Source organism: Bactrocera neohumeralis, chromosome 5 (genome assembly GCF_024586455.1).
Source record: "Bactrocera neohumeralis isolate Rockhampton chromosome 5, APGP_CSIRO_Bneo_wtdbg2-racon-allhic-juicebox.fasta_v2, whole genome shotgun sequence".
Classification (NCBI taxonomy): Eukaryota; Metazoa; Arthropoda; class Insecta; order Diptera; family Tephritidae; genus Bactrocera; species Bactrocera neohumeralis.
Window position 1 is genome coordinate 49,504,069 of NC_065922.1, and position 18,590 is coordinate 49,522,658.

The 18,590-nt window shown below is 39.7% G+C and overlaps 1 protein-coding gene across 1 annotated transcript in view; it reads left to right on the forward strand.

Annotated features, from left to right (window-relative positions):
- The window catches only part of LOC126760510 (uncharacterized), a 141,514-nt gene that overhangs the window by 110,359 nt on the left and 12,565 nt on the right, over positions 1-18,590 (forward strand). Inside the window, exons 7-10 of the mRNA XM_050476190.1 lie at positions 5,629-6,262; positions 13,703-13,824; positions 15,401-15,475; positions 15,756-15,934. Coding sequence (XP_050332147.1) covers positions 5,629-6,262; positions 13,703-13,824; positions 15,401-15,475; positions 15,756-15,934 — 1,010 coding nt within the window. The remainder of the gene's footprint in view (positions 1-5,628; positions 6,263-13,702; positions 13,825-15,400; positions 15,476-15,755; positions 15,935-18,590) is intronic.

An 18,590-nucleotide genomic window follows, 5' to 3' on the forward strand; every position in this document is an offset into this window, starting at 1 on the left:
GACAAATTTACAAAACTACCGAGAAATAAATATTTAAATAGCTTTCAGCAAATGAAATGAGGTATCAGAGAGGATTTGTTTTATAATTTCAAAAACATGATTTTAATTACAAATTTGCTCTACATCTAGGGTACGGGTTTCTTTTGACGGAACTACATATTACGAAAGGAAAGAGTTATGGTGATCATATACCCTACAGATACAAAAGATTATTTATAAACACTTTGATTCCAATCGTTCAGTTTATGTAGCAGCTAAGATAAAATAAATAGACGAGCATTGCCCCGCGACCTTGGGTCTATTGGGCCCTCTCCTAAATCACAAGGACTCACCTAGTCCCAGCATATTGATAAAGTCCCATACGCTGTTAGGTACTAGTGAGGCGATGTGATCTCTATTGGGAAACATGGATCCCAGGGCTGTTGCGTCTGCAGACTGCTATGCTCTCAGTCAGTTAGTGTTCTGGAACTTTAGGCTATTTGTTGTACAACCGACAATATGTGCAAGAAACTAGACCCATGTTATAATATATAGTATAAGTACTTTTTCAGCTTGCCGGTGTCAGTGTAGAATGCGACAAGTTTGTCCCTAGGCAGATTGTTGCCAATAGCTCTCTCTGCCTCTTTCTTTCATGCCGAGCAGCTCTTTTATGCCCACCGCTATGAAGGGTACAGGTCCTATCATGTTAGTGGATGCTGCGGAGCGGGCAAGCTCATCAACGAGTTCATTCCCGCCTATACCTTTGTGACCGTGCACCCAGATAAGGTGCACTTGGTTAAGTGTTTAGTGCGTGGTTCTGCGACTCCTGCACCAATGGTAATGTAACTTGTAGGAAATTTTATTTGCTATAAAAAAGGTCCAAGGTCAAAATCGATGTCATTAATACTTCTCGAGATATTCGGCTTTTTAAGTAAGGCTTTGTAGAATTTTCATAGATGGTCTGGGTGGATAAATCTATGAAAATTCCATACAGCCTTACTTAAAAAGCCCAATATCTCGAGAAGTATTAATGACATCGATTTTGACCTTGGACCTTTTTTATAGCAAAACAATTTTCCTACAAGTTTGTCATGTATATTTTTTCTATACCTCTTGTCATTTACGAAATATATACAAAAAAATGGGAATTTCGTGGAAAAATCAGGATTAGAGCCCCGTACTACCTCGCCGGTGTGAGTTTCGACTTTGTCACAATGAGCACTTTTGTAGAGTGTTCAATTCTGAGGAATATATGCCTAAAGTCAAAGCGATGCCATTAAATGCCTCTGAGCTATAGAAATTTAAAGATAAAAATTCCTGATTGTCGTGTATTTTCAATGGAAAATTTTTACATGCCTTGGTCCAGTCCTTAATGTTAATATTAAGGGCTCAAATTTTCAGAGAATTTTTTAGAGTATTTCCAAGGAAACTTCATGACGGGATTGAAAAAATTAATTGTTAAAAAAAAATACCCTAACATGTTAACTTCATAGGGGTTCCAACGGTTTCTTCCTTCTGGGTGCTACAAACTTAGTGGCAAACTTACATATATACCCTATGCAGGGTATAATTAGTTACAACTTTCTAGATATCCAATAAATCTCATTACATACTATAAGTGGATCTCGTATGAAATTTTCAACTCAAAATGTTAGTAAAGGAAATTTTTTATACAAAAATCTTCAGAGTTACACCACATTAAATGCGTCAAAATTGTTTAGTGAGAACTTCAAATCGTTAAAGGCACTTTGCACCACAAACCATAATTGGTAGTTACATTTCATGTGGCCACAAAAGCCTAGGAGCTGATTCCCCAACTGCACCGTAAAGCGAATGTGCTAAAACTTTACTGAGTACACTCGTGCGTTGCAAACTGTGCACGCATGCAATAAACCATTAAAGACACGCTGAAGCAAAATGCCGCAACAATGTCCACTTCGTGGGCGCAAAAGTGCTTCCGCTCCTCACTAAGCGCACCTGCAGAAGCCGCTCTCGCCAACAATTTAGTAATGCAATTTTTGCGGAATGCTTTTTGAAGTATGCTTTACCGTTAAGACTGCATACAGTTTTATATATGTACATATGCTCTTATGCACTTACCATTGCTAGCGTGCATGTATGCTCAAGCTTTGAAATGTATCACACATTTTTCGCTATGCATTACTCATACGCCCAGGTGGGCGCGCACTTAAGTACCGAGCCGAGCTTATTGATATTGCGTGCAACGACCAGCAATATTGTTGCCATATTTATTAGATGACATGCACAACCTTTTCTGGCATAATAACCACTGGGCAAAGCACACATACACGCCCACGTCCACTATCCCACACATACGCGCGCACATAGTTGCACGCAGAGGCGAGTACGCAAGCACAAATATGGATAAAATGAGTTTATGTGGTGTGTACATACCGCAGTAAAGCACGTGTCCATGCGGCGATTCACGAAACAGCCGTTTAAAAAAGGATTTCGGCTTGAGGTGGAAATAAAGTAAAGCCATTGACGGCGAATGCCTACAGGAGAACGGATATGAAAGAGCAATCAAAAGGGCAACCGTGCCGTGACTGCCAAAGTAAAGACTGACGAGAGCGGCATTGTGGATATTAGGATACTGAAAAAGAATGGCCTTAATGCACTCAAAGCTTGCAGTATGTCAAATGTGATTGTGTGACGAATAAAGGATATAGAAGTAGCAGGCTTTTCTTTAAGGACATTTCAAATATATTAAAAGTAATATTTAAAAGCTCTCCCAGTTCCAGCTTGATAACAAGTAAAATGTTCATAGTTTTAAACACATTTTAACCATAAAATAAAGACACACATATATTTAAAAATATCACTTTGTGCCGAATCAAATTCATTTCAACAGAATGGAAAATTGTGAAAAAATCCAATTTCTTTTTTACCTTAAATTATTAAATTGAAAATAATCATAATAACTACCCACCTGAAATAGTACTCGTAATTATTAAAGAGAGTACATCGAGAGTATCTCAAATTTAAATATCAAGGGTAATGCTTGAAAATTCTACGAAAAATTGCAACGACTAACAGAAGGTTTCAAGACCAGAGCATACTCTTCTAGAACCCCCCGAAGTGATCTAGTAACTGATGCCCAGAATATACTGAACACTAGGTAACACTTCTGCAGACTGCTGAATGTCAGTAAAAGCATAACACCAGGAGATAGTGAACCTGATTCCCCAATCGATGACGATGGAGTGGACGTTCCATTGCCCGACCATAAAAAAGTTCGAGAAGCAGACGTGTAGTCTGAAGAACAACAAGGCCGAGCTATTCAAATTCGGCGGCGAAGAACTGATAAGGAGAATGCATCAGCTTCTTTGTAAAATATAGTCGGACGAAAGCATGCCCAACGATTGGAATTTAAGTATGCTCTGTCCAATCCACAAAAAGAAGATCCTACAATCTGCGCCGACTACCGTGGGACAAGTCTTCCCAACATCGTATGTAAGGTTCTATAGAGCGTATTGTGTGTATCCGTTAAAATATAATCGTCACACACCACCTCTTCGTCGACTTTAAGGCTGCTTTTGACAGCACGAAAAGGAGCTGCCTTTACGCCGCTATGTCTGATTTTGGTATTCCCGCAAAAGTAGTACGGTTGTGTAAACTGACGTTGAGCAATACCAAAAGCTCCGTCAGGATCAGGAAGGACCACTCCGAGCCGTTCGATACCAAACGAGGTTTCAGACAAGGCGACCCCCTTTCGTGCGAGATCTTCAATCTACTGCTGGAGAAAATATTTCGAGCTGCAGAACTTAATCGAGCAGGTACAATCTTTTATAAGAGTGTACAGCTGCTGGCGTAAGCCGAAAATATTTATACCATTGACCTCAACATCCCTGCCGTTAGTTCTACTTTCCCCTAGCTGGATAAGGAAGCGAAGTAAGTGGTTAAACGAGGGCGAGCCGAAATATTTCAAGTCATCAAATGAACAATCGTCGGACTTGCGACTTGGCTCCCACGTCACTGTGCACAATCATAACTTCGAAGACGTAGCTAATTTCGTCTATCTTGGAACCAGATTAAACTTCAAAAGGTGCTACTTTGGCATTAATAAATAAAGTCCTCTCTCGACGAACAACGACCAAATTCTATAAGTCACATATCATTCCAGGCATGGCCGATGACAACATCTGATTTGTCGGCGTTCCGAGATTTCGAGAGAAAGGTTCTGCGGAAGATTTATTTAATCCTTTGCGCGTTGGCCACGGCGAATATCGCGTTCGATGCAATGAAATATACGACGACTTTGACATAGTTCAGCGAATGAAGAGACGGCGGCTAGCTGGCTAGGTCATGTCATCCGAATGGATGAAAACACTTCCTTGAGAGTATTTTACGCAGTACCCGCCGGAGTAAGCAGAGGAAGCGGTGTCTTCGCCATTAAGGAAGAAGAAGTTAGAATTTTGAATTTAAATTCAGTCCGCAATATTGTCTTTCCTTTCAGAGAATAGCGTTAAAGCGAAGAGATAAGCATCTATGCGGCTGACTCCAATGGTGGGAGTGGGTGTGTTCTCTGCAAAGCCAGACTCACTCTAGAGCACTTCAGTGTCTACCAAGCTAAGATCACAGTAATTAAAGAAAACCTTTTTGTTCTGACAAGAAGTTTGTTCACAAAAAAGAGATCACTAAAGCTTCTAAGATTTTAGTCAAAGTTAGTGAAGGAATGTCTTGATCTCTTAGTGAATCTAAGATTTTACTTCACGATTAACCTGCGTTGATTTCTAGGGCATAGTGATATCCCTGGGAACTGTGAAGCAAACGATCTAGCCAGAACATGCCCGACCCTACAATGAGACTCCGAAAAAGTGGATATACTATATATAAGCCTCTGACTATATGTAGATATTTAATTGGCAAACAAACTTATTATAAAAATACCCGTGTCTCGGTGGAATTATTCCCTGAATTGCTCGAAAAGCGGGGAAACGTGGCATTAATGGCGCTCCTAAATGCCTAAGTGCTTCATTAGACAGAAGAAGTACCTCCTTCTGCACTGAAGTTTTCATGAACTCAGCTTCTATGAGATTTTTAAGACAAATAATTAACATTCTTCGTGACATTTTCCCTAGCTCAATCCCAAGATAATGAATTATTGCTAAGAAATTGCTGGTATTGAAAAAGCTGTCCTCTCTGAGTATTGTGTTTAATACTTTTGAATAATATAATTTTTTATTTACTTATCGGCTATTTTCTGAAGTGTTTATTGACTATTACCTACGAATTAAACATGTAATTTTCTGAGATTTTCTCCTAGACTTAGTTGCTATGCTTACTTGACCCACTGAAGATTAGGTGTGCTTATATATGTTGCTGTCCTTGTTCATAACTCCCAAGTGAGATGCAAGCCTTAGTTCAAAGATGAAAAATAAATGTTGAACTACATTTATTTCTCGCACAATTTGATCGAATCCACTCTGATGTCTTAAATAAACAAACATCTATAGCAATCCTCACATAGCTTAATAAATTTTACATTTCCGCCAACTAGCCAAACACAAAAACCCCGAACAAGCAATATAATGCTGCTAATTCCCATAGCCATAAAGTTATTTAATTAAATTCCATAGCATTTTACTGTCAGCAATTGCACTAACAATTAAATTCACACATTCACAGTGACCGCATCACGTTGGCAAAATCACCAGTGAGCGGCAAACCGACACGCTTACCCTCACTGCACTCCATGGGCATCGACAGCGGCGGAAGTGGTAGCGGCAGCGGCAATGGCAGTGGCAGCAGTGCCGGCGTGCTCACCTTTCAACAAGCCATGTCTGGCGCGGTCTCACCACAGTACTCTTCGGCCACACCGCTACTGTTTGGTGGCGGCGGCGGCGGTGGCGCAGGCATTGGTGGCAGTATAGCCACAAATATGGATTTGCTATGTGGCTCATCGACGGCACTCGCTTCGGTGTTGGAGGATACGGCAACAAGTGCTGGTGAAATGGTCAGTGACATACTGCAGACTGGTGACTCGCCAACCATGCTGAACCATCAGCATAACAACGCCGGTAACGGCAATGGCAACGGCAACAATAACAAGAATAACGGCTTGAATGATAGCCACTATGAACTAGATGTAATCGAAAGCGGCATTGGCAGCGTGGGCGCGGTCGTCAATGTGGGCACAAGCGGTGTGCATCGTGCCGCCTCCAATATATTGCACAGCAGTTCAGCGACCATTGCACAGCTGCAGGGCAGTCGGCAGCGTCAACGGATGCGCACCTCGAGTATGCCAGCTGAAAGTAGAAAGGTAAATATAAACTCAACGTAAAATTGTTTTTATGAGCCTAGGTCAAAATGAGTACTTATGTGTGTATGTGTGTGCATGCATAGTTAAGCGGACGCTTGTTTTGTTATTGTTGTGGAAAATACCCTGTTAGAAATATTCTGTTGGAAAAATTATAAATTATTTAGGTTTCATGTATTTTATGTAAGTTTTTTGTCAATAACCTATGACTTCTTTATATTTTTGTTTTTATGATTTGAAATATTACTGCTTTAATCAATTCTGTCCTTTTCGCTCTGGTACATTGAGAAAACTTTGAGTTAACTTTCATAATTTCTTTAGAAAAAAACACTCACAAAATATTAAAAAAAAAGAAAACATAAATTCTAGCGAAGTCCCACAAATCAAAGTTGCAATAATTTCCAAGCAGGTATATACGCACGTGTCACGTGGGCAAGCCTCCCTTGCAACAACTCACAAATTTAATAGCAAATATTTTCACAAAACAATGCAATGAAGAGCAAAGCAAGCAATGCAAACAAAAAGCAAACGCTTGGCTGGCTGATTCCGAGCTGTGCTTCCGTTTGCCTTTTGATGACTTATTTGCAGTACTTCAGCGGACTTATTTGTTGTTTTAGTTGCCTCAGCATATTAAACAGTACTCACTTCAGTAGTAGATTTGTTTTGAACTAAAGCTAATTATGAAATATTGTCCTTCTTAAGCAAGCTTTTCCTTTTCAAGAATTTAATTTCAATCCCTGGATGAGAATATATTGCTTTAACAGCAAATTTTCATTTAACAGCATATCACATTCTAATACTTATGAACCAATTAGTGCGTTGGAGTACACTAAAGGCGGTTTTCTCAATGTCTGGTTAGTTCCTTTCTCTGCTTCCCCTGGCGGGTATTGTGGGTACCTGGAGTGTTTTCATTCATATGGACGATATGACCTACAACGTAGCCACTGTCTCTTAATTCATTGAACTAAGTCAATGTCGTCGTAAATCTCGTTCCATCATCTGCGGATTATTTTTTCCAAAAGTAGATTGAAGCAGTCACGCGGAATGGAGTCGCCTTATCTGAAACCTCGTTTGATATCGAACGGCTCGAAGAGGTCCTTCCCGATCCTGACGGAGCTTTTGGTATTGCTCAACGTCAGTTTACACAGCCGTATTAGTTTTGCGGGGATATCAAATTCAGACATAGCGGCATAAAGGCAGCTCCTTTTCGTGCTGTCAAAACAGCTTTGAAATCGATAAAGAATTGCTGTTTATCGATCCTTTAGGTTAGTTAGTTATCCTTGGTTAGTTTTTGATTTTACTGATACGGTCCAATCAATTTGCTGACGGTGGGATTTAATCTTTCACCCAGTACACTCGATAGAACCTTATATGCGATGTTGACGAGGCTCATCTCCCTTTTTGTAGATTGGGCAGAGCACACTTAAATTTCAATCGTCAGGCATGCCTTGGTCCAACCACATTCTACAAAGCAGCTGATGCATGCTCCGTATCAGTTCTTCGCCGCTGTGTTTGAATAGCTGGGTCGGCAATCCATCGCCCCTCGCCGCTTTGATGTTTTTCAGGCGGGTAATTGCTATACGAACTTCTTCATGGTCGCACAAGGGAACGTCTGCTCCATCGTCATCGATTGGGGAACCGGGTTCTCCTTCTCCTGGCGTTGTGATTTTATTGCCATTCAGCAAGCTGCAGAAATGTTCTGCACATCAGTCACTAGATCACCTCTGACCGCCTTTCTCTTTTTTTGTCTGCAAATGCGTCTTGCTTCCCTCTTCTTTTTTCTCTTCTTTTTCTTTTATTGTGGGATGAGGAAAAAGGAAAAAACTCTTAAGGTTTAGGCTTTATCAAAGATGTACCATTTTTGTGAAAAAACATTTTTAATATCACCATTTTCATACTAACTACTGGCTACAGTGCCGGTCTTCGAATACGAGTACCTTCTTCGAAAATTCCTCGAAATGTGACGGTGATTTTCGGAAATATTATATGGCTTCATTTCGAAGTTTCCTACTTTTTTAAAGATAAAAACACAGAAGTGTTCAAATTTTGGCCGCCGATACGTCTCAGATGGTCCATCCGTTGAGTCCAATTTTCGGAGATTCGTGCAAGCATTTCGACGTGAAAATATTTGCTCTCCGAAATTTTATATCAATAAGTCCACTGATTGATGCCATGTGTGGGAAATTGCGTCTTGTTGAAATCAAATGTCAGCGAGATACGAGCTTCAATTTCAGACATCAAATAGTCAGTTTTCATGGCGCGATAACGATCGCCAGTTTTTTCTTTTTTGCAAGAAATATGGACCGATGATTCCACCATAAACCACATCAAACTGTTGTTTTTTTCTGGTTGAAATGACAGCTCTTGAATCTCTTCAGGTAGCTCTTCTCCCGAAATGCTGCACTTTTGCTTGTTTACATACCCAATGAACCAGATGGGCCTCATCGCTGAACAAAATTTTACTCGAAAACTTCGGATCTTCTTGGAACTGTTCAAGAGCCCATACACTGAAGCGATGCCGCTTGGGAATGTCGAGCGGCTTCAGTGGCTTTGATTCTTGCGTCCGAACTTATCTCTTGCTTACTGCTTGGTTTCTGTTTAGATGCTTTGTAGCCAAATTTGACTCTAATATCTCTTAGAGATTGTGTTATTCAATTGCCACAAACCTTAAATAATAAATTATTTTAAAGAAACTTCAACAAGTATTTTGCTAAGGCTTCACCTAGTAATACAGATTTTGAATTCGTAATGTTGTTATCCTCAAATAACTGTCTCTGTGTTGGTACAAATTTATATGAACTTTTGTAGACAAAAATATTACAACTTTATTGCTGCTCTGTTTTTACAGTTTGGCTTGTTTGCTTTCAATTCTGGACTGACAGTTTCACATGAATACCCAGAAAGAACAAATTGGCATAGTGTTGGCTCGATGTCCGCCACAAATTTAATATTCAGTTATTTAAACACACACACAAATATGTGCAGCAATTTATATTTTACATTTTTCTCCAATTTATTTGGCGCTTTTCGGCAGTAGTGCCACAGTTAAGCTGCTTGTAACATGAAACCCACTGACAACAATCTCTGCCGCTCGACTGAATAGCTCAACTCTCAGCACAATTTATGCAAGCACACTCACATATACATACATACATATATAAATATTGCATCTGTTTTTCATCAAGTAAATATGCGAATGTGTGCATGCGCTTTTGCACACTTTTGTGTTTACCTTTTTTCCGTTTCTTTATCAAATTTCGCTTATGCATACTCATACGCTCATACACACAGACACGAGGACTCTTGGAGAATCCTCGTTTTTAGGTCAGCGAACCTGCAAAGGAAAATAAAAGTTTTTAAATCAATATTTGACTCGCCTCAGAGCCAACTATCAGCTATGTAAACGCTTGGGTGCGCACGAAAAACCCGAAATATCATATTCCAAATCATGGTAGTGAGAAAATTGTGAATTTATTGCATCAACTGTTCACTGACAAAATAATTTCAATGTGTGTGTTGCATGTGGCTTACTAGAGCATATTTGTTTTAAATACCTATACGAGGGTGCTCCAATAGTTATGCCGCCTATAAAAGGAAAACGAAATGGAAATTGGGGACTTATTTCTCAAAATAGTCTGCGTTTAGATTACTCTCGTTACACTGAATCGAGCGATTTTCCAACTCTTTTAATCCGTTTGATAACTATTGTACCTTTTCGAGAGATTCCGATGAGTGACTTTTGGAAACAGGCCCAGAAAAAATGTTAACTTCCGTAAACTAAAGCTACAATACGCTTCATACATTTCTAATAGCTTTAAAGGGTATAAAAAGATCTTTTTCTTCACTTCGATCGACCAGTTTGACAGACAGCTATATGCTAATCCGATCACTTTTTTTCTAAGATCATAGCGGTACCTCGGATAATAATCTGCGCCAAATTTCGTAAGATATCTTGTTACATGCAAAAGTTTTCCATGCGCGAACTTGTTTTTGATCGATCAGTTTGTATGACAGCTAAGAATGCAAAAATTGGACAGTGGGCTTGGCGCTGCCCATATTTAAGTGAAATTCTATAACTCAGGACCTACTAGACTAATTCCAACCAAATTTGGTGATTGATTGATTGATTGAAAGATGAGGAATGCACCACGACCTTTGGTCTATTGTGCCCTCTCCTAACTCACATAGACTCACATAGCCCCAGCGCATTTATAAAGTGCAATAGACTTCGGGGTGCTAATGACTCTATGCGATCCCTATCCGAAAACATGGATCCAAGGGCCTTAGACCTGCGTCTACAGACTGCTGTGCCAACCAAATTTGGTATGTAAAGCTACTCCTACATTTACTTTATACACTGTGAAATCGGATAACAACCTCTCACAGTTGCCATATAACACAACTTTAAGTTCAAGCTGATTCTTTCACTTCCAGTGTACAAATCAAACATCAACGGATAAAGCGGGACAAAACTTTGCACAAGTAGTGCTCTTAAGGTATTTAATCTTTTTCCCAAAAAGTAGCATTATCGGACTATAACTCCAAACAGTGAATACCTGACATCATGCTCTTGTGCCAAAAATAGGTAAAATGGAGACAATACCTCCCTTAGCCCCCATATACATACATACATAGTATGAAACTCTGATATATTTTCTAACTTCCGGTTGACTTTTATCGGTCAATATGTAAGAAATCTTAATGGAATTCAAAAATAATCTCTTTCTAAAAAGAGCGTATACGAAATGTATACGAAAATCCCATAGATCCTTGTACCTTGAGAAAATATAAAAGGTTCGGTTACACCCAAACTTTGCTCTTCCTTAGTTGTTAGACGTATAAATATTTCCCTTATAACGCTTTTTTCATTAGAACTTCCTTTGATTTGACACTAACTTAGGAAGAAAGTAAGCTGATTTAACATCAGGCTTTATGGGGCCCCCTTACGCTGGTGTCCGACTATCAGTCTCCTTCAGACACCACCTCGAAAAGGAGCTGCCTTTATGCAACTATGTCTGAATTTGATAGTCTCGCAAAACTAATTCTGCTGCATAAAGTGCCGAGCCGTTCGATACCAAACGACTTCTTTGATATATTGCTGAGAAAATAATTCGAGGCGCAGAGCTAAATAGAGAAGGAAGGTACAATATTTTATAAAAGTGTACAGCTACTGGCTTACGCCGATGACATTGATATCATTGGCCTTAACATCCGCACCGTTAGTTCTGCTTTCTCCAGAATGAATAAGGAAGCAAAGCAAATGGGTCTGGTAGTGGACGAGGACAAGGCGAAATATCCTCTGTTGTCAAACAAACAGTCATCGCAGTCGCGACTTGGCTCTCATGTCACTGCTGACAGTCATAACTTCGAAGTCGTAGATAATTTCGTCTATCTTGGAACCAGCATTAAAATCAACAACAACGTCAGCCTCGAAATGTAAAGCAGAACTTCTCTTGCCAATAGGTACTAATTCGGAATGAGTAGGTAATTCAGAAGATAAGTCCTCTCTCGACGAACAAAGACCAAATTCTACAAGTCATTCATCATTTCCCGCCCTGTTGTATGGTACGGAATCATGGACGTTGACAACATCTGATGAGTCGGCGTTACGAGGACATTGACATAGCCAGCGGCTATACTGGCTAAGTCATGTCGTCCAAATGGACGAAAACTCTCCATCTTTGAGAGTATTCGACCCAGTACTTGCCTGAAGAAGCAGAGGAAAAGGAAGACCTCCACTCCGTTGGAAAGACCTGGTGAAGAAGAACTTGGCTACACGCAGGCTTTTGTAAACGCGACTATAACCTCGTAAGCGATGTCTACGTCAATAAAGAAGAATAATATGGTGACCCCAAAACACTGAAATGCCTTATACTATGTTCGGACCGACATTGAAAACATTTTGAAAACACATTTGTATGTTGTGGAATCTAAGAGGTTCGGATCGACAATGTGTGTTTTCGATGAGTTTTCACTGACAACTATCAATAGCGGCATTCTCTTGCTCCTGCAAGATTGCACGATAACACAAAATGCAAAAATCCTATACCGAAATATGCAAGGCCAAGAGAGCACCCATTGCAGAATGTAGTGATATACTTGTATGTCGACACGAAAATAAACATGGGTTTTGGTCTGACATATTTTACAGCCATTGCAAATAATTTTCTGCGTTTGTTTGTTGTTGTGCCATTGCCATTTTCCTCTTGGTAAATTCTACAATTTCTGCACAGGGCAAGGTTTTGCAAGAACAAGAGAATCCCCCTAATATGAGAATATCAAGTGACAGCTGTATTGGTATGGAATGTAAACAAATATCAAGTGACAATTTAGGGCCGGCAAAATATGTCTTCCAAAAACATCGATTAAACTAGAGCAGGCACCGATTATAATGAGTGGAAAGTAAGTTTTCAAGTAGTTTTCAGCGAAAACTGTGTTTTCGTTTGACAGATTTTACATGGACGAAAACACAAGTTTTCGTGCGAAAACCAGTTTTTTCCACGAAAACATGTTTTCGTTGTCGGTCCGAGCATAGTATTAGTTTAATTTCAACTAGCTTTACCCTCAGTCACCTGATCTGAAAAAACATCACCCTTCCTCAGCGTGTCTCTTATTCGCAAACTCCCTGTTGTTGTTATTCCTGAAATAATTTGAAAGAATAAACAGAGGAACGGAGTTGACAGTAAAATTCCAGGTCCGTTCTAATTACGGGGACACGACTGTCCCGGGCACAGCTTGCTAATTCTTAACTTCCCTCTAATAGAACGGTTAACAAGGGACCCCTCGTACTTTAACTCGAAGATAAGAAAAGTTCAAGTCATATTCTGCGTTTTTATTGGCTCTAAATATATGAAGCTATACCTTTAATATATATAATAGAACTTTAACTTTTCGTTATAATTGTCTCTTAGCTGTTCTTTTATTTTTAGCATCAAAATATTTATTACTAAACTTAAATCATAACATGATATACTTGTATAGAGGAAATCGACGAATCGAAGTTTAAACTCCACATAACTCCTAATAATAATATTATTATTATTAAAGAGCCAAAATTCTTACATACCATCTTGCTCATTTCCAGCAGATTTCATTGAATAAATATTTCTTTAGCGAAACTTGAATAAAATGAAAAAAGTTTGCAGCCACATACATCATATTCACATTGTTGGCTGGCTCTTTTTACTATCACAATCATAATAAACATAAAGAATAGCAACCTTGCCACATGAATAGACCAATGTCGCAGTCAATTTTTTTTCGTAACTTCCCAACCGCTTTTGATGTGCTTTTCACAACAACTCATTTCATTATTCATACACTTCTAGTTCATCTTAACTAAGTATGCAACTCGACTCAGCCGAACACTTGCGGCTTCATTTTAATGTGATTTTACTAGTGCTTTTATCCAGTACTCGTCTCTGTATGCTTATTTACTTGTAGCCACGTCTCGCCGATACGCGACGTGCAGCAATACATTGTGCCGACCTCGATTTGGAATATTATCGCCTGCGGAGCTTCAGCATCACGTCGCATGGTGTATGCAATTTGGGTGATTCCCTGCGGTAAGTAAACAGGCAGCCACATCAATAGACACGTTAGGCGGCTGACTAAATAAAACAGAATGTAGCGAGTGAAGTGAGAAGTAGTTGAAAATGTCATAAAGCAGACGTTAGTACCAACATAAAAAGATTATAAGCAAATATACCGAGATATATTATATATACATTTAGGGCAAAAGCAGGAGTGTTCATGTAGCAGACGCGACTTGACTAGACATAGGACATGCAGATGACGTTGAGGATATTCATGTCAGTTGAAATTAAATATTTAAAACGCAGCAGTATTTGCACAGAGCCACCAGCGTAAGACTCTTATATTGATAAAGGAACGGTATGATAAATCCATGATCATTTATAGAAAAGTTTATTTTATGACCAGCACACGTCTAAATTGTCAAGTACTGTTTGATTCAAGAATGACTCTGGAAATAACTTACCTAGAAACCAATCTAGAGTACTTCGTTTGGAATTTGTACCTTGCCATGTTGATGATGAATTTTTAATAGATTAATAAAAATATTTGTCTAATTTTTGGACTCACTTCTTATTTTATTTGAGCGACCACTTGTGACCACACGATCGAAATATACAGGGTTTTTTCGGAAAGTAATAAGACTGATTTTCTTCTGCACCGACTGGATTCGGTAGAGGGCGTTCCTAGCTAACAAACGAGCGGCTGGTCAGTTTTCTCCGAGTACTTGGAGAATGAAGACGCGACGTGTTTCTGTAAGTGGTGCTTGCCGAAAATGCAGCGTTCGTTAGAGCAGAGGTACGCGATTAAATTCTGTGTGAAACTCGGTAAATCTGCGACAGAAACGTTTGATATGGTCAAGCAGGTTTACCCAGATGTTGCTTTAGCAAAAAGTGGTGTGTTGCGGTGCCAACAGACCTTTCTGAAGGGACGGGAAGAGATCGCTGATGAAAGGCAAGCATTTTGAGACGACAGAGGGGATCCAAGTAGCACGCACCTCAGCTCCCAAAGCTACTCTGGAGAATGTCTTTCGTGACGCCTTCAATGCTTGGATATCACGCTGGCAGCGCTGCATCAACGCAGAAGGAGCCTATTTTGAAAGTTTTTAAAGAATTTTAACGATTGATTCAACGATTTTTTTTAAATCGGCTCAGTTTATTAGTTTCTGGACAAACCCTATAATAGCTTACAGTCCTAGCATATTTCCAAACGATTTCCGTACTGTTTTATGCTGCTAAATCTTACGAGATCCAAGCAGTAGTCGCTGCTTGACAGCCTTCATAACTTAACTTAATGACTTATCTCACTCAATTTGACAGTTATTCATGACAGCTGACAGCTTGTGAAACATTAAAATTTCACACGGTGTTATCAAACAACCCTCGTACTTGCTTAAATATATACTTACTTGCTGTAGGAAACATTTAAAAATTAAATTCTGATTTTAGCACGGCACTCGCGTCTACAAAATTTTATGCCATCACACGTTTTATGCTAACTTACTTGCTTTTCTCGATTTTTTCCATTTTGCGCACTCACAAAATCATCATTTGACGGCGTGTCAACCGCCGCCATCTCATCTGATTACATCTGCTATTCGCTCAGAAGCCGCCGATCACGTTCAATAAACTCGGTTACGTCGACGGGCACTTCCAACAGCGGCAAGGACCACCGGAACAACAGGTGCGTTTAATGCTATCATATTGTTGTTAACTCAATTATGCTACTACGTTGTAATATATTCAAACGCCGTGACGACATGCACTAACCGGTACAAACACACACCTATTTCAATGCAATTACAAGCATTTGATTTGTTGGTGTTTGTGGTTATTTAACTTGTTAAAAAATCAATAAGCGTTTAATAGCATAAATGCGGCCAAATTCAATTTTATCTATGTATTTACACTAACGCTTTGTCGCGCCGTTTTTATACAGCCGTTTTCTCTTTCATTTTGCGCAGCAATGCTTCACATATATCCGGTGAGAATATTTTCGAGTCTACCGAGAAACAGGATGCAGGCAAAGTGCCGATACCCGCCTATAAAATTGCAATGCTTGGCGCTTCTGGTGTTGGCAAAACGACATTAACCTATCAATTCACAACATCCGATTATATTTGTGCCTACGACTTGAGTTTGGGTAAGTGTGGAATTTGCATGGCGGGAATGTGTCTATGAAAATATTATACATATGTATAAACATTGTTGATGAATTTGCTTTTGTATCCAAAAATATTTATATGTATTTGTTGACACATATGTTTGCAAAATCTAACATGTATGATTCATGCAGGCAAGTGCTGATAATTATTGTTTATAAATGACTTTAAGTCTTATCGATGGACATTTATACTTCCATACATTAATAAGTTGCAACGAAAATTCTCTCCTCCAGAAATAATTGAACAAACAAATAAAATTAATACATTTAATAATATATAATTTTTTTGTTCAATTAATACTGGAGGAGAGAATTTTCGTATGGTGTATGGGTCATTCCATGTAAAATTTACATTCATAAATTTTTTCGTAAACATTTTTTTTTGCCTTCTTTGAAGTAAAATATTAGACATGTATCTGTCTTTATTATACATAATTGTTATTGGCCGAATTGGGAAAATTGCTTTTGAATATATCGAAAATTCAGTAAACATCCGCCAGAGAACACCTCTTTTAGAAACAATTTAAAAGCTCCCCTGGCACCTGTAGTACATGTAGGAATGGTCCGCGGCCAAGTTGATGACTTGCGGTATCCATATCAATACCTGAGTAGACAATGGTCAATGTGAAACAAACTCTCAGAACCAATCAGAATTATAAGCACATTTACTCATCGATTATTAATGTCGCTGAAACCTGATGAAGGTAGGTTAGGTTAGATTAGATTAATCTGGTAGGCCAATGAGCCACGCATAGACCAGGTTTCGTCTTTTGTGATACCAGATGGAGTTCAGTTACGGGGTCCAAGAGGAGTAGTCAGCCTTTAGAATGCCTGCACTTGACGAAATTTTAACAGACTCTGTGTCCTCACTATCGATACCTCCTCCAGTGTTTCATACCGTGGGTATTCCAGATGCTTACAGCATGGTCTTGCGAATGCGGCAAAAGTGCCCAAGAGATGCTCCAATGTTCCCCTGGTACCTTGCTGTAGACATTTCCTGCAGTCTTCTTGATCTGTCAGCTCCATTCAGCGGGCGTGTGTCGCCACCAGACAGTGATCAGTTAGTATTCCGATCATGTTCCTGCAGTTTCTTCTATCGAGTACCAATAGGAATTTTGTGTACTTTTCGATCTACCGTTTTGCACAGGACTTTTGCAGTTGTGCACCCAGGTAGCTCATTCCAACTGGTTTTGATTTTCTTTACCATTCTTCTGTCCAGTTCGTCGTACAGACAATGCATGGCTTTCCCAATGTTGATCACGTTTTCGGATGTTAGCCGTACACCATTATTGGCAATCTCGTCCACTATTTTATTTCCCTCGTTGCCTTTATGGCCTAGCACCCAGAAGTAGTAAAATTGCTTGCTTCTGGCAACACTTTTCACTGCTGGCTGGCTTCCCAAGACATTTCTGGCCGATATGCAATTGAGGTTACTGCCTTGATTGCTACTTGGCAGTATACATAGAAGTTGGCTTTGGAATTGCCTGCAGGTACATTAGAGACCAGCTCGGCGACTTTCGCAATAGTAAAGACCTCAGCTTAAGATATATACTGCAGTTGCCCGACAACTTAAAAGGCTGCTTTACGCCTAATTCTCAACAGTATATCCCCGAACCAACTCCATCGTCCATTTTCGAGTCCGTGTTTAGAGTGTTGGGCGTAGCTAACATACCTTTAAACCAACAATGTTTACTTTGAACCTTCTTTCCCAGTTTCATGGGTGGGCTTTGCCCGAAGGTTCTATATTTAAATTCTCCTGCAGTAAATAGTCGTCCCGCCGATTTTTCTGCGCAGTTTTCAACGAAGTGTTCTAAAGGTGCCGGTTTCTTAAAGCTTCCGTTATGCATAGCGCAGCGAGCCTCTGAACCCTTTCCATCAGTTTTCGGTAGGTGAATTTCCGTAGACCTGACACCTGTCCACCATACTACTGCACCGTACAGCAGAATTGTTCTTACAATAGCTGCGAAGTAGCACCAGTGCATCACAGAGGGAGATAGCCCCCAGGTTGTAACGAGCATCTGCCTGCACACATATATAAACATTGCTAGCTTTTCTCATTCTTTCTTAAGCGTTGTGCTTCCACAGCAGTTTGCTGTCTAAGACTACCCGAAGGTACTTGGTGCGGTTCTTGAGAGAGAGTTGTATCGCTTTTTTCAAAAGGAATCTCCATAGAGGGCCTTTGTACTTTCTTGTGAACACAAGCAAATCCGCTTTCTCCGGATTCAACTTCACATCCGCTTGCTTTGCCATGCTCATGGAAGCGGAGATAGCACTCCACCTTTCGGCGTACCTCTACAAACTTCCTTTCTGCTCTTATCCATCTAGAGGTCAAAAGGCTTGTGATCCAGCGTTATATAGCAGGATCAAGACTTTCAGAAATGTCCAGGAATGCTTCAGGAACGTATTCCTATTATTCAAGAGCCTTTTCGATATTAAATACCAGTATATGGAGTGCAGTCTCTAATGAGCTGCCATTCGTATATGTGTGCTTGAATATGCTTCTAAGAGGCGCTACGGCCCTGATGAAGGGTCAGGCGATTCACAAAAACAAATGGAAAATTATTTAGTTTAATGTACAGGCCTTGGCGAAGAAGAACATAGATTTCGAAGCACTTATTCACTATAAACCAGGTAG